The sequence below is a fragment of the Merops nubicus genome, unplaced genomic scaffold (genome assembly GCF_000691845.1).
Source record: "Merops nubicus isolate BGI_N331 unplaced genomic scaffold, ASM69184v1 scaffold14884, whole genome shotgun sequence".
NCBI classification, from domain to species: Eukaryota; Metazoa; Chordata; class Aves; order Coraciiformes; family Meropidae; genus Merops; species Merops nubicus.
The window spans coordinates 41,707-65,606 of record NW_008602387.1 but is presented as its reverse complement, the minus strand read 5'-3'; the positions used below and the strand labels follow the sequence as shown (position 1 = coordinate 65,606).

General features: G+C 37.6%; 1 protein-coding gene across 1 annotated transcript in view; it reads left to right on the top strand.

The window, feature by feature from the left end:
* COL3A1 (collagen, type III, alpha 1) overlaps nucleotides 1–23,900 on the top strand; it is a 51,646-nt gene that overhangs the window by 13,349 nt on the left and 14,397 nt on the right. Inside the window, exons 3-28 of the mRNA XM_008938348.1 lie at nucleotides 4,428–4,633; nucleotides 6,416–6,454; nucleotides 6,978–7,094; nucleotides 9,184–9,255; nucleotides 12,667–12,732; nucleotides 13,344–13,397; nucleotides 13,614–13,667; nucleotides 14,415–14,468; nucleotides 14,619–14,672; nucleotides 15,115–15,168; nucleotides 15,656–15,700; nucleotides 15,905–15,958; nucleotides 16,944–16,988; nucleotides 17,718–17,771; nucleotides 18,269–18,367; nucleotides 18,484–18,528; nucleotides 18,651–18,749; nucleotides 19,504–19,557; nucleotides 19,679–19,786; nucleotides 20,905–20,958; nucleotides 21,083–21,181; nucleotides 22,319–22,372; nucleotides 22,731–22,829; nucleotides 22,975–23,028; nucleotides 23,143–23,196; nucleotides 23,736–23,789. Of these exons, the coding sequence (XP_008936596.1) occupies nucleotides 4,428–4,633; nucleotides 6,416–6,454; nucleotides 6,978–7,094; nucleotides 9,184–9,255; nucleotides 12,667–12,732; nucleotides 13,344–13,397; nucleotides 13,614–13,667; nucleotides 14,415–14,468; nucleotides 14,619–14,672; nucleotides 15,115–15,168; nucleotides 15,656–15,700; nucleotides 15,905–15,958; nucleotides 16,944–16,988; nucleotides 17,718–17,771; nucleotides 18,269–18,367; nucleotides 18,484–18,528; nucleotides 18,651–18,749; nucleotides 19,504–19,557; nucleotides 19,679–19,786; nucleotides 20,905–20,958; nucleotides 21,083–21,181; nucleotides 22,319–22,372; nucleotides 22,731–22,829; nucleotides 22,975–23,028; nucleotides 23,143–23,196; nucleotides 23,736–23,789 (1,841 nt within the window). The remainder of the gene's footprint in view (nucleotides 1–4,427; nucleotides 4,634–6,415; nucleotides 6,455–6,977; nucleotides 7,095–9,183; nucleotides 9,256–12,666; nucleotides 12,733–13,343; nucleotides 13,398–13,613; nucleotides 13,668–14,414; nucleotides 14,469–14,618; nucleotides 14,673–15,114; nucleotides 15,169–15,655; nucleotides 15,701–15,904; nucleotides 15,959–16,943; nucleotides 16,989–17,717; nucleotides 17,772–18,268; nucleotides 18,368–18,483; nucleotides 18,529–18,650; nucleotides 18,750–19,503; nucleotides 19,558–19,678; nucleotides 19,787–20,904; nucleotides 20,959–21,082; nucleotides 21,182–22,318; nucleotides 22,373–22,730; nucleotides 22,830–22,974; nucleotides 23,029–23,142; nucleotides 23,197–23,735; nucleotides 23,790–23,900) is intronic.

The window sequence follows — 23,900 nt, the reverse complement described above, 5'->3', positions numbered from 1 at the left end:
TTCCAAACCAGCATATGATGAAGACTGTGTTGCTTTTTTTTTTTTCCTTCATTTTTTAGGCTGGCCCTGGAAAATGCTGCTCACAGTAGAATCTTTTAAAATGTGACTCCTCAGTAAACAGCAGAAATGCAAAACTAGTCAGGCTTTCAAATATTAAATGTTAATGTTTTGTACAATGAGTCAGACTGACACCACTTCTATGGCAGTTACTGCAATGGTTTCTTTGAAGCTAAGTGCTGTATAGCCACAATATTTAGGGCTTTGGGAAGAAGAATAAGATTTTGCATTGCCATAGGCAAATACTGTTGAGTTCTAATATGTTTTTTGAAATCTTAGGCTAATATGTAAGTTTAGGAATCAATGAGAAAAGCTGGCTAAAGCAAGTATGTGACTGTTTTACTGCAAGTCTAGAAGCAGGCAAGTCAGCTTTATTATAACCTTATTATTCCTATATGTTACTTGCCAATGCTTGAGCACAAATCAGCTTTCCAAAGGATTTTGGAGCTAACAGTTAATCTTTATGAGCAATGCAAAATGCATTATGTCATAACATGCTGACACACAGGTCTACATCTGAGCACAGAGGGGTGTCTTAAACAGACTAAGTCTTCCCAGATGTAAGTTTCCTTTGGAAACCTATATAATATTTTCATTCTGCCAAAGGCTGCAACGATTTTCATTGCTGCTCTCCTAGCTTATTTCTTAATTCATTTAACAATGTCCAGAAAGTTAGAAGCAAATATGAATGTCATTATATCCATATGTCTTCAAGTTTTACTCTCTTTTCTTTCTGTTAAATGATGCCATCTACTGTAAAGTAACTGAATGACAACCTGGTAAAAAATGCAGAGGAATCTGCTTTAAATCCTTAATACTGTAAAATTATGTCAGTGGTTTTGTGACACATTTTAAATTTCCATTATTTTCATCGATATTGTTGACTAAAATGTGGAAATCTGAACATTCTCAGTTCAAAAAATTGGTCACTGAGAAAGGCTTCTGCTTCAGAAAAGGGCAGCTGTCTTGAAAAGGAGATCTTTTCTAACCAACAGTGCAAAAATATGGGAAAGATGGTCCTTTGCCCCACATTCAAGCTGTCCTCCTCACTCTAAAGCAGCAGGGTGATATCTCTGGATATAACTAACCAAATCAATTAAAATTAAGTAAGGATAAAGCAAAAATTGACACATGAAAATACACATTCTTGGGTATGAATTTCCTCATGGACCTTGACATCTTAAATGCACCGTTAAAAAAAAACATGTTTTGAAAGGATGAGTGATATCAAGAGCTGAAAATCTGAATATTAAAAATAATCAAACACATCTTATGGGGACAGAAGTGTGTATGCACTATGAAATTTGTATACATGTGTGTGCAATTCATGTAACTGCATTAAGTTCTTTCATATTCATGTTGTTTATTTTTATTTAACAGTTATGTATAAACTATGTTTTGTCCTAAGCTAAAGAAAAATCATTTCTTCTCCTCCTCATTATGTCTGTAAATGAGAAGGACATTTTAACCTGTAGAGCTGAGAAGTGTTTAAGCAGAATGACAGCTTAGTGCATCACTCCTGAGTGAAGTGGATCTGTGCCCACCCGTGCTCTCTAGGGTGTATCCGACCTGCTCCTTTCAGGCAGATAACAAGCTTTGATGGTGTTCTACCTCCCACAGTATGCTGCTTTTGAGGTCTTCTTATGCAGCAAACCACTTGTCCACTGAGCTACTCAGCTTTTGCCATTTTGCAGTTCAGGTTTTTTTTACGAGTCATTGAAGAGATTATAAAGATTTCATTCATCACGCTGCACTTCTAATTTTTAGAAATACATTTCAGCTTTCTTGCTTGTCAGGAGACATTTGTCATTTGATTCTTGTCAAAGCTGGGCAGTTTCTCTCTTTACTAACTGCCTCTGGGAGGAAAATGTTTCTCACAGAAGCAGTCAGCAATTAATTAATCAACTTATTCGCCTGGGATTCACTGACATGATCTTGAGGTGTGAGAGGTGGGAAACCAAACAACTTTCTTAGAAAAGGAAAGAAGGATATCTAGAACTTCTTCAGAGGAGTAGCTGTTAGGTGCTGTCCTTTGAAGCAGCATCCTCTGATCCTGTGACCCTTTGCCATGGTGGGTGTAAGAAAGTTGCTGCACTGGAAATAAGCAGTTCTCCTGTGCAGGACCTGAAGTTACTGGTGAGGCCCAAAAGGTGGAGAAGGGAAAGAAAAAGGAAAAAAAAATGAATTTCTGTGTGATAGAAAATGTCTGAGGGGGATTACTTTTCATACACCACTGGAATGTTTTAGATTTTAAGATTTTATGTATTGCCAAAGGAAGGTGAAATACTGGCTCCCAGCCTAGTATCAGGCAAAGAAAAAAATATTGGCTTCAAAATACAGAATCACAGAATGTTAGGGGTTGGAAAGGACCTCTGGAGATCATCAAGTTCAAAACCCCTGCCAGAGCAGGACCGTCTAGTCTAGAGCAGGATTTCACACAGAAGTGTACCCAGATGGGTCTTAAAAGTCTCCAAGGCAGGAGACTCCACAACCTCCCTGGGGAGCCTGTTCCAGTGCTCTGGAACCCTGACAGTAAAGAAGTTCTTCCTCATGTTGAGGTGGAACTTCCTGTGCTCCAGCTTGTATCTATTGCCTCTGATCCTATCACAAGGTACAAGTGAAAACAGGTTGCCCCTTTCTTCTTGACACCCAGCCCTCATATATTTATACACATTAACTAGAGCCCCCTTTAGTCTTCTCTTCTCCAGACTGAAAGGCCACAGGTCTCTCAGCCTCTACTCACAAGGCAGGTGTTCCAGTCCCCCAGTCATCCTCACAGCCCTTTGCTGGGCTCTCTTGAGTAGATCTCTGTCCCTCTTGAAATGAGGAGCCTATACCCATCACCCATTCAATATCTGAAAAGGAATCTTGAAGCTTTCTATATCTTCTTGTTGTTTTTGTCTAACTGGTGGTCAAAAACAGCTCTTAGCCATAAGAATTGTCAGCCTTGATAAGTCAAGTTTTTTTTCTCTTTGCTTCTTTTATAATTCAAGTGCAGAAATAACATAAGCTGGTGTATGCAAAAAGCCTACAGTAGGGTTGAAATTGGGAAAAGAAACCCCTTCTCCCATCCAGTGCCCTGCCCCAAGATTCACACTCTGCTTCTCCACTCTGCAACCAGAAGGTCTTGGTTGTATTCCTCATCATCTTAACAGAGGTCACACAAAGAGGTGATGAATTTCATGGGTGACATAAAAGAAGTCGTCAGGTTAATATGAACAAGGAAAAACAGCTGAGTGAGGCACTGGTGAGGGAGAAGGGTCTGAAAAACTAGATTTGGTAGAGTACATGGTTTTGAATTACCTCTTTTAGCATTTCTTTTTTTCTTTTTGAAACATGTTGGGTTACAGGTAGCTTATTCTGGTATTAAAGTTTTAAGGATGATGTAGGTATGCAAATAGCCCTTTCTCCAGAATTTTGTGTTTATAAACTGAAGTATTTTGAATTATTAATGGAAAACAATCTTATTCCATTATTTTAGACATTCACTGGTACTTAGATTTGTAATCTGAGACTTGTAATAACTTCTACAAATTTTACAAGGAGCTTGTCTAACTTTGTAGTCTTATTTCCATATCAGTTTCTTCTTGGGCTTGCTGGATCTTGTTTCTCTTAGAAAATACAAAGCCAAAATGTAACGTTTGAAGCTTTTTTCATCGGCCTCTTCAAATCTATTATTTACAACAAATTTGATCATTAGAATAGCTGTTGGAAGGAATTTACAAAGCCATGAATATTACAGATGAACGATGTTTTTTTCTGAAACACAGACTCTCGTAACATTGCAGCATGCCAGATGACACATTAAGTGCAAATCATTTGGGCAATTAATGTGAACATTCTTTTAGATCTGTTGCATACGTTGCCTTTCAAAAAACACTTTGAAAACACTTGGTGCTAGCTTTTAATGCAAGATGCTAGTGACAAGGGTTTGTGCTGGACAGATGGCTTATTCCATTTCCATGTGCAAATGCTCATGTTGGCACATCGGGGCAGATGACACACTTGTTGGAGAGATTTGGCACATTTCCTTTGTAGCTGCAGCAGAGAATTCTACTGCTAATTACATAGTAACTCAGTCTGACACCGAAATTACTGGAGATGGAAGATTATCACAGATTTAATTGGGCTTTGGATCAGGTCCAGGAGGTTTCCATTGATGTCTATTTATAGATTCAGAGCAGACTCTGCGATTAATGTAACAGATACCCTCAATGTCTGAAGAGAAGTATTCAGCCTTTTACTTCATGTGCATAAACTATATTACAGTAGAAACCAAACCAGACTATCCATCAGCTTTCATTTTATTCATCTTTGATTTGAAAACACATCTGAATTAATGCTGAACATTATTGTGTCTTTCTTTCCAGTCGCAGGATGTACCCATCTTGGGCAGACTTATGCTGACAGGGATGTTTGGAAACCAGAGCCATGCCAAATCTGTGTGTGCGACTCAGGATCTGTTCTCTGCGATGACATCATCTGTGACGATCAGGAGCTGGACTGTCCCAACCCAGAGATTCCCTTTGGAGAGTGCTGTCCAGTTTGTCCACAAACAACACCACAACCTACAAGAGTAAGTTTGTCCACAGTGTTGTTACTTTGGCGGTGACTCCATGTTAAATCCAATTCATTTTGGCTTAGACAGTCTTAAACACTTTTCTTTTAAATGCTAAGCTCATCACTTTCTGACTCAGTTACCTATGATGAGCACCTTTTGCTAAATTAAATGGACAAAACAGCTTGAGCTTTCACAGAGTTTTATCTTTTTGTTAAATTCAAGGATGCTTCTGTGTTCTGTCAGAGAATTGGCACCAAATCTGATAAAATACTTGTTAGTCCTTTAAGCTATGTAGCTGAAAGCTTGAAGTCAACTTCAGCTCAGTTTTATGTAGGCATCAGGCACAGATAAATAGTAGAAAGGGACAGAGGGCAACAATTAGTCGTTAAATTTTTCATTTTATGGAGAAGCATAGGAATAATGCAAACATCTTATTTGTTGACTGCAAGCTCAACCTGTATCTATGAAACTAATGCCAACACAGAGTTAATGAGAGTTAAACAATTTTCACAGCATACTGCGAGTCTGCATTTCTTATCAACTCAATACTCCATCATCACAGAGTGAATTTCCTTTTTGTGGAGTCATTGCTGATTTAATACCCTGTAAAGGAAAGGTGATTCAAGCCTTACATCCCTAATTTATCAGATTCTTATTCATAGGCAGCGACATTATCTAAACCAGTTGCAGCAACTCAGCCTTAGGAAAACTGACAATATTGCTGCATGTCAAGCCCTTTGCCTAAACCTCTTCAGTGAGGGAGCCAGCTATACTGATCTCTAAGGTTTTCTGGACAGTCCATCCTTCTTTAAGATCTGTGAGGTTCTGTTAAAGCACCTAGATTTCCACATGCACCTTGGAGATTCTTATCCAGAAGATAAAAGAAGTGAAAGAGATATGTATATGGAATAGAAAGGGAGATGTATTTCTGCAGCTCTAGAATATATCTTTCTAAACAGGAAATGTCATTAACAAATAGGTCACTTAGTGTTAGTCACACCATGCCAGTGCAACTTCACTGCTTCCAGGACTTCCAGGACTACTTCACTGAACAGTTTTAGAGGTGTAAACGAGTGGTACATCCAAGCATGCTGGAGATTTAAGCACAGCTCCCTCTCACTGAGTTTAGAGGGTCTTTTATCAGTTCTGTGGATCCTGATAATAAAGGACATGTGGAGTACTTTCTCCAGCCTCTCTCTTCAAAATAGAAGAGTTTGGTCAGCCCACTGGAAGCTGTACCGCTGACCTTGGGTGGTGTATATAAATGCCACTTTGAAAGATCTAAGATAGTCTCAGCTTTGCTACCACTAGCATCTGAATACGTAAAAATTGTTCTGAACTATTAATTGAGAATCCACATAGTAATGTGTAGCTGAATTAGTAACTGAATTAGTAACTGAAAACTAAATAAACTAGAGGAGTAGATCTGAGGGATTAAAATTAGCTACCTTATCACACTTAGCATGCTGAACTGAGAAGGATACAAGAAAACTGTCCCTTACAGCTTTCCACAGTGAACTTCTGTCCCCATTGTACTCAGTGGCAAAGCTTCACTGTCTTCATTTGTGCCATGTTTTTGCCTACAGGAGACGTGCAGCTTTATGGATGAACCATGAAAATGCAAGTGGGCTGACCAAACACCCCACAGCTTTTAAATATACTGAATAAGAATAAATAGAATTCATATCATAAAACAATATTCCACAGTTTTCCTCTTGTGTGTATATACACATATATTCAGGGTTTGGGTTTATTTTGCTTTTCTTTCTTAATTGAAATATTTTCCTTTTTTTCTAGACTCCTGAAATAATCAGCCGAGGCCCCAAAGGAGACCCTGTAAGTGCAACTTTTATTTTCCCAAAGAAACTAACAAAAGTAGAGCTGGTTCCTGTAGTGCTTTATATCCCATACAAGCATTTTGAAGTAGTCTTAGCTTCAGCAAAACACTCAACAATTTAAACTGGAAAAACAGACAGAGAGTGAATGTTTAGTCAAAACCATGTCATTTTTGGGTTTTTTTTTTTTGTTTCTTCCCATTAGGGAGAAAACCCTAAGATCTATGGACTTCTCTAACAGTATTGAATTTATATTCAGGAATTGACCTGTTTAATATTTCTAGTGCATTTGATCAAATATCAGCTGCAATAAGGATCTAGCAACTAAGAAGTGTTTCCACATGTGAATTTTGTCAACTGCCTATGTCTTTTCTGAATGCTCCATTTCGGTCTTAATTATGTTTAACAAAGCAAGTTTCCCACCACAATTGCACAGACTTTGTTAGGAGTGGAAGGATTGTCCTTCGATTCCCCTGCAGATGCAGGCAGGTGCCAATGTCTGTCTCTGCTCTGTGTCTTTGCAGGGTTCTCCTGGGACTCCAGGCAGAAACGGCCCCCCTGGACCTCCTGGACAACCAGGGAGTCCTGGAGCTCCTGGCCCCCCTGGGATCTGCCAGTCGTGTCCCAGTATAAGCGGAGGTGTAAGTCATCCTTGCATTCAGCTTCTACCTTGTTGCTCATAAGCACAGAAATCAATACTACAAGCACCTATCCCTTGCACCTTCACACATACTTTGCTTTCCAACGGCATTTGTCTCTCTCTTGTGCCTATAAAAATCACAGCTGAGTGATAGGTGGCACTTTGTTTATATTTTGGGGGGTTGTCCACAAAATTTGGCTGCTGTGAAATAAAGTCTCTGTCTTATTTTAAAAAACTTTTGGACCCAGATCTGATTAAGGATTTATATAACTCAGAAATAATTTGACTAGAAGGAAAACGTGCAGGAGGAAGTATGTCCCCTCAAGCTTAATGGTTGGGGAACTCCCTTACTTTCCTATATTTTATCCAATAAAGAAATATTCCCAGGAGTCTAGGCCAAAATAAAAGTCCTCTGCTTGCAGGGAAGGGCCCTGTAAGTACTCTTTGTCTTGCTCCATCTTTATTTCTGCCTCACTGAATCTTGAGTTATCTTCTGAAAACTTGGGCAGACTCGACAAAAGAGCTAATTTTGTCTAATGCTTCTGTGCAGTTGGGTTGCTAAGGCTTTGTTAAGTGATGACATTGCCTCATGTGGAGTTGAGCAAGCCTAGCTCTACATGATAGGATTTCTTTAGCACAAAACTCTTAAAAATCATATGTTAAAACAATTGCTGCTTTTGAACATAGGGCCATTGTTTATAGCTTCTATGTACACTTCTCACTTCCAGGTAAGCCAAAAACTTCAGAAAGTTGTCTTGGTTTTATTTAATTCTGAAAGAGATTACATCTGAAGGACAGAGCTCCTGGGAGAAGCACTCATGGATCAGTTAACTGGTCTCAGTGAACATCACAATAGCATACCAAGAGAGCTACTGGGTTTGGGTTGGCAGAGGCAGACACAGGAGACAGGCCAAATTAGTCACCCATTCCAACACATTCCAGAGCTGTGCTGTTGAATCCCAAGAGGGCTGATATCAGTAGCACAGGAATCTTCCTGTAGCTGGTGAGGGAAGGAGCTGGGTCCACAGTGGTTTGGGTTATCAGGCAGAACCCTGCATGTATTCAGCCTTTCCTGCTCAACTACCTACATACCACTAATGCATAAACTGCACAAATGCCATATTATTCAACTAATATCTGCATAATAAAATCAACATATGCCAATTAGCAGGCTTACATGGGAATTCCTTGAAAAACAGACTGTAAAATTAATATTTTTCTTTTTTGTTTAAGCATATTTACGTAAATTTGGTGTGCCAGAAATGCTCTCCACTCTCAGAAAGCCCTACTGGAGATGTTTTCACTCCATGCCTTGGGCTGAGCTTCAACCTGTTTCAAGACAAATTGTCAAAAGCATTGAGGCTTGGCTGCTTGGGCTCAAAAGTGATGATTGTATTTGAATGATTTGGGGTGACATAGTGAACAGGAAGGCAGAAAGATGGGAAATGGCATTAGGAAAGAAGTGCAAAATGCTGTTTTCTGAGATGTAGAAGTTCCCATGCATAAGCTAAAAAACTTTATTTGTAGTTCAGAGAAGGACAGACTTATACATAGGTATGAGAATTTTGCTCTGAGATTAGATATTCATTAGTCACACATTAGTCAAATTAGAGATCATTCGTTAAGTAAAAGACATTAGGAAAATAGTAATAAACTGTGGCATTCTTTAATGCAACAGAAAATATTTCATCAACTTTGTGTGACAACTGAGTCCAACAGAAAAGAGACTGTTAAAGAAAATGGGGCAAAAAGGTTAAAAGCAGTCAAACAAGAATAAGAGGAGAAAGGATGGTGATTTTGGGGTTCAGCTGAGCTCCAGCTGTCAAGATGAAAACTGGGTACACAGAGCATAAGGAGCTAATGTTGCCATGGCCTCAAAAAAAAGATGTTGGCTGGGCTTCTCTCCTGGACAATTTAAATATATAGCAGCTATATGTCAAACACGTGCTACTCAACAGATACAAATAAGTTATTTCTATGTGTTTGCTACACCAGTAAAAGAACATACTTATTTGATTTGTAGCAATCACATTTTTTCTTTTTCTTTTTTTTTTTTTTTCCCTTTCTGTTTTTCTCTATTTCTTTTACAGAGTTTTTCTCCACAGTATGACTCCTATGACGTGAAGGCTGGTTCAGCTGGTATCGGTTACCCACAACCCATTGTAAGATAATATAGCCTTTTTTTCTGTCTTTTCTGGTTTTTTAAAGAACAAGGTTCTGCTTGTAGATTATACCTTGGATGTGTATGTATCCTGGTTTTAACAAGTTAAGTTCTCATTTAGTTGTTGTGTGCAAGTGGAATGGGATGTAAGGCAGCAGTCTGGCAATATTCTAGAAAGCAGCAATGGATTACCTGGGTGTTTTGCCTTTTCTCTCTCTTCCTTCCTTTTCTTACCTTTTTTACTTTATAATATCCCCCTAACTCACTTCCTTATGCTGCCTAAACATGTATCCCTTTCTCCCTTGCATACCTTGCTCATTTCTTTTCTTTGATATTCTACTAATTACTTCCTTCCCTCCACTACGTTTTTACCTCTTCCACTGTCCCTAATCTTCCTTCACCCATTCAACAGCACCCTGGCTTTACTCACTGTGATACACCATACTTCTTTACTTTTCCACAACTCAAATTTGCCTGATAACAAGTGAGTAAACCCCTCTTCTAATTTTTTTTCATCCCAGAATCAGACAAAAGTTTTTCACTTTCTTTTTACAATTACCATTTTTTCTTACCCACAGCTATTCAGACTGTGTACTAAGGATGCTGTATCTGCCTGCTAGGCCTCACCCAAGCTTTTCACAGTTTTTTTAGTGAGATAAAGCATGGATTGCCTGAGTGAGTTATTCATGAGCCTTGCTACCCATTTAAAACAAATTTGCACCTCATGATTTTCCTTTTAGGAACTGGGATTTAGAGAGATTCACCACCAATGACATGCAGTGTTCTTGATTCTGGCAATCTGCTATGTAGGGGATGTGATGAATTGCTATTATTTTAAATTGGCTGCTGCTTCATTAAGCATCATTATTATTTTCAGTCCAATGCTGTGTAACAAGGTTTGGGTATCATGTGTTGTAACATATCAACAGTTCCAAGCAAATGTGTTATTTCTCAGGGTTCCATCATATCATTGTGTGAAATAGATTTTACTAATCATGACACTGTTTTTCCTGAAATATAGTTGTTTTCTCACCTTTATTTTAATCTGCTTATTTCTTTATCGTTCATTTGCCAATATGATCATCCATGCATCAGTCTTCTTCAACCATCTGTTTTTGTATTTGTTTATTCATTTATTCATATTCAGCTCCTCACAGATTTTGCCCACAGCTTATTATAGCATCTACATTTTTCAATTTGGTGTCTTATTATGAGATGTGCTGAACCAGGCAGTTAACCAAGATACCTTTCAGTTAATAATTATGATTATTGCTCTCTATCTGGGCATTTTCCCTTGAGGTGCTTAGCAATTTCTTGTTCTCTGGCCCTTGGTCTTGGGCTAAAAAGCAAAAAAAACAAAAATAAGACCTACTTAATTGGGCGCACTAGAATGTTTTCAGCCAGGATTGTCTGCATACTTTCATGTCATATAGTTGTGAAATACATGACTGCAAAGTGGTGTTGTGTGTAACACAACAGAAGTGGCTGAAATAACTAGAACTAAGTAATGTTTAACATTAGATCAATTTATTTATAAATTAAATTGATCGGTTTTCAACTTGAACACTCAGCTTGAATAAACTTCCAAACTGAAATAATTTGGAAGAGTAAAAAACTTTTAAAAACAGGTACCATTTACCAGCAGCATTTGTCCATGGGCGGTTACCATGCCTGATATTTCCTCAGTCACACATCTCTCCATTCCTGTCTTCCCAGTGGCTTTCCAATGCTTGTAGAACAATTTTGTACTTTACAACACAGTTTGTCTTTACCTGCTTGTATAACCACTACACACTGTCTTTGTTTCCACCTGTGCACATATTCTAACCAAAATATGCTCATTTGTTCACAGTCTGGAGATGCTGGCAGCAAGCAAATGTCTTACATAAATAACAGATTATCTCCTCAGTGTGGACCTTGAAAAAATTAAACTCTTGTTTGTTTGTAGCCATAAGTTTAATCAATTGATTGAAATAGATGAGTTGATGGCTTCAATTCATGTTGAATCCACAGCTAATTTTATACCAAGTGACTTCTAACAATTAACAACAAAGGACTGGTTGTATTCAAACATAGAAGGCAACCTGATTTAGCCAAACACTACCTGCTCTGCCACTTTGCCTACTTCTTGTCCAAGAAAATAGCAAATGTGACAATGATTCTTCTTTTTAGACAGAAGACAGTCTTGGAACTAATATTAATATAGTATATTTGTAATATAGTGATATCCTGTATTACATATAGTATAGCAATACTGTTAACCTTGTATTATGAAAATTAGATTCATGTAACATCTGTCATACACAACCTGTTCTGTCACAATATGACAAGATCTCATGATAGACATTATATGCAATATTAAACTACTGCAGCACACAGTGATTCTCATGTAGTTCATATACCCCAATATTTTTGGCTATATCAAACTCATGAAGAGTTTAATTTAACAAAAGCTGTTTAAAGCTTACAATGTTTTCTGTTTTGCAGTTTCAAATGCTTTTGTGGTTGTTGCTACAGGAAGTAAAAATATTAGCACTCTTCCCAAATGGAGAATTTCCTTAGTAATGTTTTAGTCCTTTTTTACCAGTTAGAGTAAGGAACAGTATTACAGAATTGAATTTAGCCACATGTATATTGAGGTTTCCTCATCTCTTCTGAGTCCTTGTTAGTCCAGACATAATTTATTTCTTTTGGCTTAGTAATGTTAAAGTTCAGAAAAGATTTCACTGGTGAAAATGCTTGCCTTACTAACAATAGCAAAAATGTGGCTTTAATTCAGTATACTGGTAATACGTAAGAAGTCGAGGGTCATAAAGAGTTTATCATACAAACTTCTAATAAGTTGTGTGTGTAATATTGCTCCTAAATGCAGGTAAACAAATGTAAATTGGTTTTAGAAAGCAAAATCTGGCATCAATAGACTAACATGAAAGTTTATGACATGGCTCCATTACTGCAGATGTAATGTTGGGCTAATAAAGGTGAGTTATATGGCAGAGAAGCTGAAGCTCATTCACTTTGCTTAACAACTTAAGAATTCCACTTATCTTTTCTTCTAGTTTAGGGAGCTGAAAAGCTGAGCTGAGGGCATCCTTCTGGGGGTCTAGAGAAGACACAAAAGAAAAAAATTACAGCTTTGAAAATATCTTGCAGAGTGTGTTAGCCAAGGCTGCAAAGAGAAAGCCAGTGATCCCTTTTCTGAAGGGATTGTAGGTACTAGACAATGTACCTGGCAACGTGTATATTTATTGCTGCTTCTTTTTTACTGCACCAAGTGCATGTCACCGAGATATTTTTCTCTGTACTAACATGTAAAAATTTATTTCACAGTTATTGATGACTATTACAACTACATTAAAATGTATAGCTATATTACATTAATATAATGGCTATTTTTTAATCTGCACTACAGAGCGGCTTTCCAGGACCCCCTGGCCCCAGTGGCCCCCCTGGCCCACCTGGTCATGCAGGTCCCCCTGTAAGTAAAATTCATCTTTTCATAATCTTCTCATATTCTTTCATATAAGCTTCTCCTTTTCTCTGTCATAAATATTAGGTACATTTTCAACCAATGAATCTAGAGACTATTTTGAAGACTTTTATGTATAAATGTCATCTTCTATCACTTGGGCTGTACCATCTATTCACCACCAAAACTCAAGAGCTGAGGGCTATATACTGTGCTTGCTTAGGTCCATCTGTTCCCCTGAGCTTTCTCCAGTTCTCTGGGGTGTTAGCTGATGTTGTCTTAAGACATGCCACTGCTTATCATCCTCTGTTAACACTCCCAAACCTTTATTCATACAAAAATTTAACTGGTGGTAAAGGAAAGCAGGACTCCAAATACACATTCAGTGAACACACAGAGTCTGAGTTTTCTGATATACAACTCCTTTTACAGGAGTAGTTTTAATTCTTTTTCCATGGAGGCATATTCTGCTTGGTGCTGCTAATTCCACCTCTGGTCATTTGTGGACAGTTCTGACCACCGCTTCTCCTACAATTATGAGATTATTATAAAATCGAGTAGCACCATGGAAGGATGCATGTAGTTGTTCACATCTTAACTGGATTTTTGCTGCATTCCAGGGCTCTGCTGGATACCAAGGTTCCCCAGGAGAACCAGGACAACCAGGCCCTCCTGTATGTATACTTTACCTGTCACTATATATGTTGAAGGCATGATCTCACAAGCATGAATCTATGTCATCACTGTAGTGCATTTTTACAGTTCATCCTGTCTGTTTACTGTCACATATGTCAAATGTACAAGTGTTTTATGACACCTAATGCATTTTTAATTTAAAAGATACTTAATAGTTTTTTATATTATATTTAATATTAATTATTTTTCTACAGGGACCCCCAGGCCCTGTTGGAATGATAGGCCCAGTTGGTCCACCAGGAAAAGATGTAAGTTCACTATTATTCATCTGGTGATTAATAAGCAGGAAGAAAGTTCATTAAATGGCAAGACAGCAGAGGACATTAATACTGTTGTATTTAAGAATTTTTAACATCTTATTTCTTAGTTTGACAACATGACTGTAAGAAACTAGATTCGACTTACCTTAGGTATAAATGTCCATTCCAAAAAAGTTTCAATTTTAGCAGGCAATTTGATTGACACAATTTAAAAAAAAAAAAAAAAAAAGAAAACCTAAGCATTAAACATGCTATTTTGATCTGGTGCAAAATAAATGAGAAGTTATAAAGAAAAGCAAACAGTAGTGGCAGTTGTCTACTCCCTTCAAACCTTGCTTTGAGAATTAAGACTGTTAAAAACCATCTTTTGTGTCACAGCTAGGAGTCCTGAATAGGTGTAGTACAAGGTGGGACAAACAGCTAAAACTTTGCCCATTTTGAGTGTTTCACCATGAAAAATAAGTTTTCTGTGATATCTCTTCCTAGTTGGTTTGAAATAAATAAGATGTTAATCAAAATCTTGTTAAAGACTGAGTTTATAAATTCTGGCAGCTGTGTTTGAGAAGGTAGTTATATAGCGACCCATCAGCCTGCTATAACTTTCCCCACTCTCTTTGGTGGAATTTTCACCTGCTTATTCCACCTTACCTTGATCTACTAGGACTGGTTCTTTGCCAGTAATTGAAGCAATAGGACAATAGTGAAAAAAATACAATAATTACTTTCTTTCCATAGGGAGAACCAGGAAGACCAGGCAGAAATGGAGACCGTGGAATCCCTGGATTACCGGTATGGAAAAGCCCTCAATAGTCTTCTAATCAAAAGATTGTTTTCCCATTTTAAGTTAGTCAAGTGAATATGGTACACAATGAACATGGGCTTGTGCCCTTCATACAGTCAATATGTGATTTATTAATCTTTCGATATTTGTATGTTTAGGGTCACAAGGGACACCCTGGGATGCCTGGGATGCCGGGGATGAAAGGTCAACGAGTAAGTATCGTGTGCATTGAGTATAGCTGAGCCTGCTACTCTGCTGGAATCATGGTGTTGCACTGTTGTGCTCTCTCAATCATCAGTTCTCAGCTAAAGAGACTGAATCATAGAATTAAAGGCCGGTTTCTGGGCAATGCAATCTGACCTTCTGTAACAAAGACTTAAATTTTACCTGCTTGATAAAAGTAGACTGTAGAGCTCCATCCCAAATTCTGGGCTGAATCACGTTTTCCAGGAAAACATCCACTCCTAACTAGCAGACATGGAGAGATGGAAGAGAAGCAATTTTCTTTCAAAAAGTGTTCCTGTAGCTGATAGCAGTCATTATTAAAAATATGCCTTTTTATATGAATTTGACTCAATATTTTGCCAAGAATAATCAAGCTTTAAAGAGTGCAAGAGGAATGTTATTCACAGGTGTGGTTTTCCTTTTCAACAGGGTTTTGATGGAAAAGATGGTGCCAGAGGTGAAAGCGGTGCTCCTGGTCCAAAGGTAAAAAACTAAAGTTTCTTCTTTTGTAATAGCCTACATGCTTTGAATATTACACAACCAAAAAAATTCATTCAACATTAAAGAAACTCATTGAATATCTCCATGAAAAGAACAAGAATCATTCCAAAGGAGTTACATTTCTGAATGACAACATCTCCCAGTTTTCCAGCCATAACAAAGATGAGATTCCAAAATGAAAGGACGTGCGTGGATCACCTGACTTTGTTGCATAATATGAAAGGACTTGAGTCTTCCTGATTTTTTTTGTTGTTGTTGTTGTTGAAATATCTGGTTCTGGCACTTTTTTAGACCTCTCAGACCTCAGAGACCTCAGTTCGTGCTGAACTGAGCATGAGACTTAGCTCCAGGCAGAGAGGGGCAACAGATTGAGCTGTCTCATTTCTATGTGTCTTCCCTTTCAATAAATAAATAAAAAAAAATTCTCACCAAAGTTCATTCTGTCATTGGTGTTCTCTTTCCATAACAGGGTGAAACTGGTCTTCCTGGAGCAAATGGATCACCAGGCCAGCCGGTAAATATGTGCATCCTGTAGAATCTACACAGAAGTGTCAATGACACTTCCCAATTAACTGAGCTACCCGTCTTTCTTTTAACTGTACCTACCCCACCACATGTGCTGAACAATACTGAGCTATGCAAATAAAAGCACCGTGTCTTTGCTTGTCCATGTTCTTTTGTAAACTCTCCAACAAACTCATTTTCTTATGTTTTCTAGGGACCAAGAGGTGCACCTGGCGAGAGAGGAAGACCTGGAAATCCTGGTGGCCCTGTAAGTAATTGCAGCTATTGTTTTTACCCAGAAACAGCACTTTTTAGTTTTCAGTATGTTGAGAATTCCCTACCTCATAGATTTACCTTAAAACAGTTGTAACGCAAAGAACTAGAAAACTATATAGAATCCCTAAAGTCATACATGGAACCTTTCAGTCACAAATTAAAGATGTAACATTTCTACCTCACAATATGTTCACCATCTTATTTTTTATTTCCTTTTTTAAAATTAATAAATTGCACATTGAGGGAGAGTTCAGTGTTTTAACATAATCTCAGGTTCAGCCAAGAGGAACAGGGAGGAGGAGTGGAAGCAAAGGGCAGCAGCAGAAGGCAGAGAGGAAAAAGCACAATCTTTGAAGCAACCTACAGGAAAAAGATAAAACCACTCTTTGACTGACATTGGGGGTACATTCTTTGCTCTGAAGGAAGTCATAGTTCATAGTGTTGAACACAGTCAACAAAGCACAGCTGAAGTGTAATAATCAGTGACTTGTTTGCACAAACAGTACATAACTTGGGCAGTGGACCTGGCCAAACATGTCTATGAGACAGGTAATAGGATTTAAATTATACCACTGTTTGTTGGATTTTTGGAGTAAAATTTTAGTCTTTTATGTGAAGTAGACATAACCATTACTTTGAATTATGCATCTATTGCAATCTTATTTATTAAACCTTAACTGTCCACACAAAGAATTCTTTGTAACCGTTATTGCCTTAGGAAATTTACTAAAAATACACTTTTGCATCTTGCTTGGCTCATCATTACAGTACAAGTCATGTAAAGTGTTGGATATTCCTTCACAAAATATTTAGTTATTATTATTTCAGGATTTCATGGTTGAAGAATCCTTGGGTCTTTTTTGACTAAGTGGGAATATAAAGACACAAAAGATGGTCTGTGAGTCATGGGCATTAAAGTGTTTGGGTTCTGTGTCTGGTGTAGTTCTCTGTACCCAACAAGTCTCTTCTTTTTGTAGGGTGCCCATGGCAAAGATGGATCTCCAGGAGCAGCAGGCCCACCTGTAAGATAACTTACAAATGCTTGACCTTAAGTATTTCTGTTGCTCAAGTCTAGTTACTTCTAACTGATGTTCTGCAGTGCTGGCACACCCAAGCCTAGGGGTGCACTAGCTTAAGAATGAACGTTTTATTTAATTATATTTCATAACTATGTTTGTTCAGATACTTGAAACTTACAGTGCAATAGGAGAGCTTTAACACTGTAAATCAGAGAATGTATCAATCCAAAGCCAGATTATTCTCAGAGAACAAGTAGATGGATAGAATTGCTGTTCTCTATGGAGATCAAATTTTGAATGATCTTGCCCAACACATTATTTATCTGTCTGAGGTGGTCAAAATTCTTTTCTTTCCCATCTGCCTAGAAACCTGAGCATGTCCACTTGTATGTGTAACAGCTATATTGACTTATTTTTTTCCTCCAACACCTTTTTATAATTAGAACAAATTTTGGCCATTTTTTATAACAATCTCTTTAATGATAGCTTTCATGATTTTAAATTTACAACACAGGAATATAGCTGAAATGTAAAAGTCAGGGTGAGTAAGATGTAGGTGTGATTTTTAGGACTAGCCAAACTTCATCTTCTATAGCATGATTTATATTTTCTGTTTTGCCAGGTGTTTCCTTACTCAGAGAAAAATCCCATAATCAGATATTTTCTTTGACTTAAGATTAATTCCATATGGCTTTTACCTTTTGCATTAATAGTATTTCTTTCACTTTTAAGGGCCCACCGGGTCCCCCTGGAACTGCAGGATTTCCAGGCTCTCCAGGTTTTAAGGTATTCAGCTAAAACTTCATACTAATCTAAGATTTGTTCCTATCTCTAGTCAGCCAGTTTATGTCACTATACATCTTTATTTTATAAGTCCTTTTTCTGGCTGCTGTTAGACTATTTGCAAGCCTAGAATTTATGTGTTTTCATATGCAGCACAAGACAAACCCTCTCCTCATCACCTTCACAAATGCCCACCCCAAAACACCACTATGGGGGGTTGACCCAATTCCTTATGTTGTGTTACTGGAGGGGCTCAAGTGACCTTCCCACAACTAGAGAGCTGTGAGCAAGTGCTGGCTGGGGTGCATGGGTGCTTTGTGCTTCAGCACCGAGGGCACTGTGCTGATCTGGCTCTTGCACTCAGGTCATGGTGATCGGAACCTTCTTCCCAAACTACACAAACGTGCTCCAGCAGAGGAAGAAACCATGAAGCTAACGCTGAGTGCCCTGAAGACAAGAATAAAATGCTTCATTTTCTTCTTTTGATTTTTTTCCTGTAGGGTGAATCTGGCCCTCCTGGTCCTGCTGGTGCTAGTGGTAGTCCTGGAGAGAGAGGAGAACCTGGTCCTCAAGGTCATGCTGGGCCACCTGGGCCTCAGGTACATAAATACGACATGGGAACTGAGAAGTGTTTTGCCACCTGCTCTTCACCTACTCTTCTTTTCGTTTAGTCTCCAATTAGCAGCGTTGGTTATTTATGCATTTATTTTTTCAGGGTCCTCCTGGAAGAGCTGGAAGCCCTGGCAACAAGGGTGAGATGGTGAGTACTTTCCGTATCTGTGCCTTTTGCTGCACTGTGTTGGTGAGGGCTTTGCTTTGGACTGGGCAGAGTCCAATAATGCCATGCCCTCTTCATCCCCATCTGCCATTCCCTCTCTACAGGGACCTTCTGGTATTCCTGGCGCTCCTGGTCTGCCAGGAGGCCGTGGTCTTCCTGGTCCTCCAGGGACAAGTGGAACCCCTGGAGCCAAAGGCCCTCCGGTAAGTTACTAATACTCATTACACTGGTTGTACAGACAGATATGGTGGAAGTAGTTCTGATAATGTTAAAAACCCAAAAATATAAATAAAAAAAATTGAATTTTTCTTATTAGTTGAGATGATCTAATAAATTATTTTATAATAATAATAGGCACTTATTTTTATAAATATATGTTTCACCCAATATGTTACTATACATTAAAATTATACTTAAATATGATAATAGTATTTATTTGCTTTCCTAAATTATCTATCATTTCATAATCACATAACAAAAAATAGCTTGTCTAAAATGGTTATGCTAGACAAAATCTGTTGGTTTAAAATCCTAATTTCACCTGTTTAAATTCCCATGGGCTGAGTTCACAGTCCAATACACCTAGTGAGTTGTATCTGCTCTTATGCTGCCATTTACCGCAGCAGGTTCTTTCCTGACAGCCTTACACCACACATTGTTCTTTGTCAGTGAAAATTTTCAGGGACTTCAAGCGAAATTTGCATTAATGTCTGAAATATCTCAGAAACAGTCATAAAATGTTACTTAGTGTTGTTTAAATGGTATAATTTCTTTACTGGATTTGTAAGGAGCCCCATGCATTCCACATCTAGGTTCAACCAGCATATGCTAGTTCCTTTACAGAATATAAACTAAAAAAAAAAGTCAGTAATTTGAAAGACATTATGTCTACTTAATACATTAGTACATCAATATCCTGTTGCAACCTATAATTTAATGGGATTTTCTTCTGTTTAGGGAGAACCTGGTAAGAATGGTGCAAAAGGAGATCCAGGCCCAAAAGGCGAGCGTGTAAGTGATTTTAAAATGCATTCAGAGACTTCTTCCAAGGAAGTCTGGACCCTGAATCATTCCCCATACAAAATGCAGAATATTTTTTTTGAAATTCTGACTTCACTGGTGGGCTTGGCAGGGTGAAAACGGCACCCCAGGTGCTCCTGGACCTCCCGGTGAGGAAGGCAAAAGAGGCGCAAATGGTGAACCCGGCCAGAATGGTGTTCCTGGGACACCTGGAGAAAGGGTAAGATGCTGTAGGTGACCATGCAGATGAGGTATGGTTTGAGCTAGTACACAGACAACAAAATCTGGTGTTCCAAATACTTCAAGGAAAAATTTGGCTCCATCTATGTAATCAGCAAATTCCAGATGTGAAATTGAGGAGATTCTCATCTAGGTTCTCGTCGGAGTTGCAGCACTTGGATCCCTCTCAGTCTGTAATAAATTAATTTCTATCTTTTTTTTTTATATATTGAAGAAGCAGCGATCTTAAATACCTGGAAGTTGTACCAAAAGATCTGTGCTGAAAAGCAACCATAAACTGTGAGAACTACACAGGGGAAAGAATACAAATTTCAAAATTCTTTTTTGGTTAACAAAAATTAAGAATGACAAAATATCAGCTCTGGAAAGTGAAATTAATGCAAATGCTACAATTAGGATATATCTTTAAGTCAGTTGTCAATGATGTCAACAACAATGATATTGTCAGGATGTCTTCTATGCTATCTTTACTGCTAACAGGTTTTTTGGCTAGTTGATTTGATAATTTTCCAAAGAGCATTTTCACAAAGGAATTCCTGTATTTATTCCGCAAAATAAATAGCCACACCCTTAAAAATTTTATATTTCTGTTCCAATCTGAATTAAAGGCAATTTTGCTGCTCTGTTTATAACTCTTAATTTAATAATTGATTGCAGTATTTGCTGAAGCTATGTGGAAAACAAAGATGCACAGTGAACAAATTAATCATATTATATTTATAATTAATATGAAATTAAATTTTTTAATTGCTGCTAATTAAATTTTATAATTGTTTTCTTGTAAGCAAGGAAGATAGTAGTAAATATAAATATTAAAAAATATAATAGAACTCTTTTCAGTGTTGAATTAGAAAAAAAATACTTGTCCAAGACTGAATGTGTTGGTTTATTTCTGATATGAATTTAGAAATCTCAAAAATAATGTAACTAGTGCATGGCTTTCTTGCTACAATGAAATGTCATTTCCATCTATTTCTTTCATTAATAGTCATAATAATGTGTCTAATGGTAAATAGTTTCAAAAAAAAAAATAGCAAACACTTGCCATTATCTAAATCATATCGCCTATGATCCATACTTTTTTCTTTCATTTGGCAGGGCTCCCCTGGTTTCCGTGGCTTACCTGGTAGCAATGGACTTCCAGGTGAAAAGGTACAAGTCTTCCTCTAAAAAAACACCCCAGCATTCTGGAGAATCCATGTGAATTTGAATGGACAATTTCAGATTCAACATGATGCTGATTTTCTTGCTGTGAGCTCCAACAATTCTTTTCTAGGGTCCTGCAGGCGAACGTGGTAGCCCAGGTCCTCCTGGCCCCAGTGGACCCGCAGGAGAGCGTGGACAAGATGGAGGCCCAGGTCTTCCTGGAATGAGAGTAAGACAGGACATCTCCAATAAAATGAGATCTACTCTATTAAAGATATCTCATCTGAGCTGATACAATAGAGGAGTCTAATTAGAAAAAAAATCTATTAATTCCTTCAAGTATATTAGATATACTCATAGTGCTATGAATAACCATGGAGAGACACAGGGCACTCAGAGAACATCTGTCACAAGTGAATGAGGAAGCTTGGATGAAGCTTGAACACATTCCCCAGTTCTGAGTTTATGCCATGCACTATCCTCAGATATGGTTTTAATGTGAATTGGCAATGGGTGATCTAATGTAATACCTATTTACATTTTAGCAAATTTTATAAGTTATTATAAATTGTATTATGTTTATTATAGTTAACAGATATCTAGCTTATTGTATTCAGATATATTAATATTTAAATTATTTAAATAGCTTTAAATTTTATATTTAAATAGTGAAATTATGCATTAATTATTATATGTCAATGTAAGTATTACATTATTGCTTATTTGCAGTTAAAGCAGATAAGCTTTTGGTTAGCTTTTCATAACATATCAAGAAGAATTTGAGAGATAACCTATTGCATAATATGTACAGAATATAACATAACGGTGAGCTATGCTAAGAATTAGCAACTTTTGGCAACAGATACATTAAGATTCAAAATTCAGCCTGACTGCAGGCTTCTGGGAGCTGAACAAGATTTTATTGGAAGTGAAAATTGTTTAAAATGTAATAAAAATAATATTTTAAAATGTAAACCAAGTTAACTAAAATAGGTTATAAATTGTATTGCTTTTAAGTAGAGGTATTGTCCAATTTGTTTCATTCCTTAATTTTTACCATCTGAAAGTGTTTTTCTTCCCAAATAATGAAACAACAAAATTTTTGTGCACATTGATTAATGTTTGATGCTTTGATTACATAAAATGACTCTCAGAGAAAGCTAATTAATTAATAATTACTAAGAAAATAATTCCTTAGCTTTCTCCAATTTTTCACCTCTAGTGAGATGGGGGAAACAGAAGGAGTTTAGATCTTCCTTAAAAAAGTTAAAATCAAGCAAAGAGTTTAAAATTTATATCTCTGTATTGTAACTTAATACTACAGCTTTTAAACTGAAGAATAACACTTTTATTTCTTCAATTGCAGGGTTTGCCTGGAATCCCAGGAAGCCCTGGGAGCGACGGAAAACCTGGCCCTCCAGTATGTACATTGTGCAAATATTTTATCCTAGTCCTCCTACTGCCCTTACCCTCATCCCACAGCATCCACGTGACAGGTTGTTACCACAGTCAGATTAATTGCCTCTCTTTGTTTGTTTGCTTTAATTACCAGGTCATGTTATATGCTGTCTCATTGTAACAGCATTCTGTAACTCATTCTGTAACTTAAATAATTTAATATACAGAGTATACAGAGGCTTAGCTGCAATACAAACACATAATAAGTTTCAAACGACAATGTCTCTAACCTGATCTCACTCATGACTCAATGAGTTATGGATATTCATTTATTTCACCTCACAGATGCCATGTCTTCCTTTCTTTTTTGCTTACCCCAGGGTAATCAGGGTGAATCTGGTCGCTCTGGTCCACCTGGCCCTCCAGGCCCACGTGGTCAGCCGGGTGTAATGGGTTTCCCTGGTCCTAAGGGCAATGAGGTGAGCAGGATTTCTCCACTTCTCCTTTGCTTGTGCTTGATCAGTCAAATACTAAAATGAATTGCTCCATAGTGGGGCGTTGTCATGCTGCAGTGTTAGGTACTGACCAGAACAAGTTTTTTAAATGATCTTTCTCTTTGGCAAGGGTGCACCTGGTAAGAATGGAGAAAGAGGCCCTGGTGGACCGCCTGGAACACCTGTAAGCTTCTTTACATTTTGTTTAATAATTTAATAATAAAATTAATAATAATTTGGCAAGTCTCATAAAAGTTATATCAACCCCTAACTGTAGCCTAATTTTGTCCTTGTGTAGGGTCCTGCTGGGAAGAATGGTGACGTTGGACTCCCAGGTCCTCCTGGACCTACTGTAAGTGTAGTAGTCCCATAAGAGGCAATTATCAGTTATTTGCTAAGGGAGTGTGGCGTCTACGGGTAAAGACTGTGAATTCAGGGGAAGGAAAATACTTTAGATGATAATAAAGTAATGTATTTCTATGATGGCAAAGTGAAGAGCTCTTCTTTGCCATTATTATTTCAATAAGTTAATACTCAAAACTTGGTTTGGAGAAGCCTGAGTCAGGTATACCTGGTATAAGTTGAAGCAAAAAGTCAATTTAGAGCTCTTTGGGATTTACCGTCTTTTCAAATTGAAGCATACTATTAGTCCTTTTAGTGTGCATGGCAATTCAGACTAGTATCAAGTATAAATGTATCTGCTGAATTACATCCAATGTTTGGAGTGAAGAGCAAATACCAGAGCACCAAGATAAATTAGTCTTTGGGCTTGTGCAGTGTCATCAGATCACAATAAAGAGGCGTAGATTAGAGGTGATGTGGAAGTGTTTAGATGTTGAAAAGATCTCAGACAATTAATTTTTTTTTTTTTTCTCTTTTGTTTGATTCTAGGGTGCTTCTGGAGAGAGAGGAGAACCAGGACCAGCAGGTCCACCTGGCCTCCAGGTGCTGTGTGTTTATTGTTTTCTGAATCTTTTTAATTGAATAACACACAACCCCCCCTCACCCCACTCTAAAAAATAGAAGAGAAGACAGTTGATTTTCATTAGGGTGCAT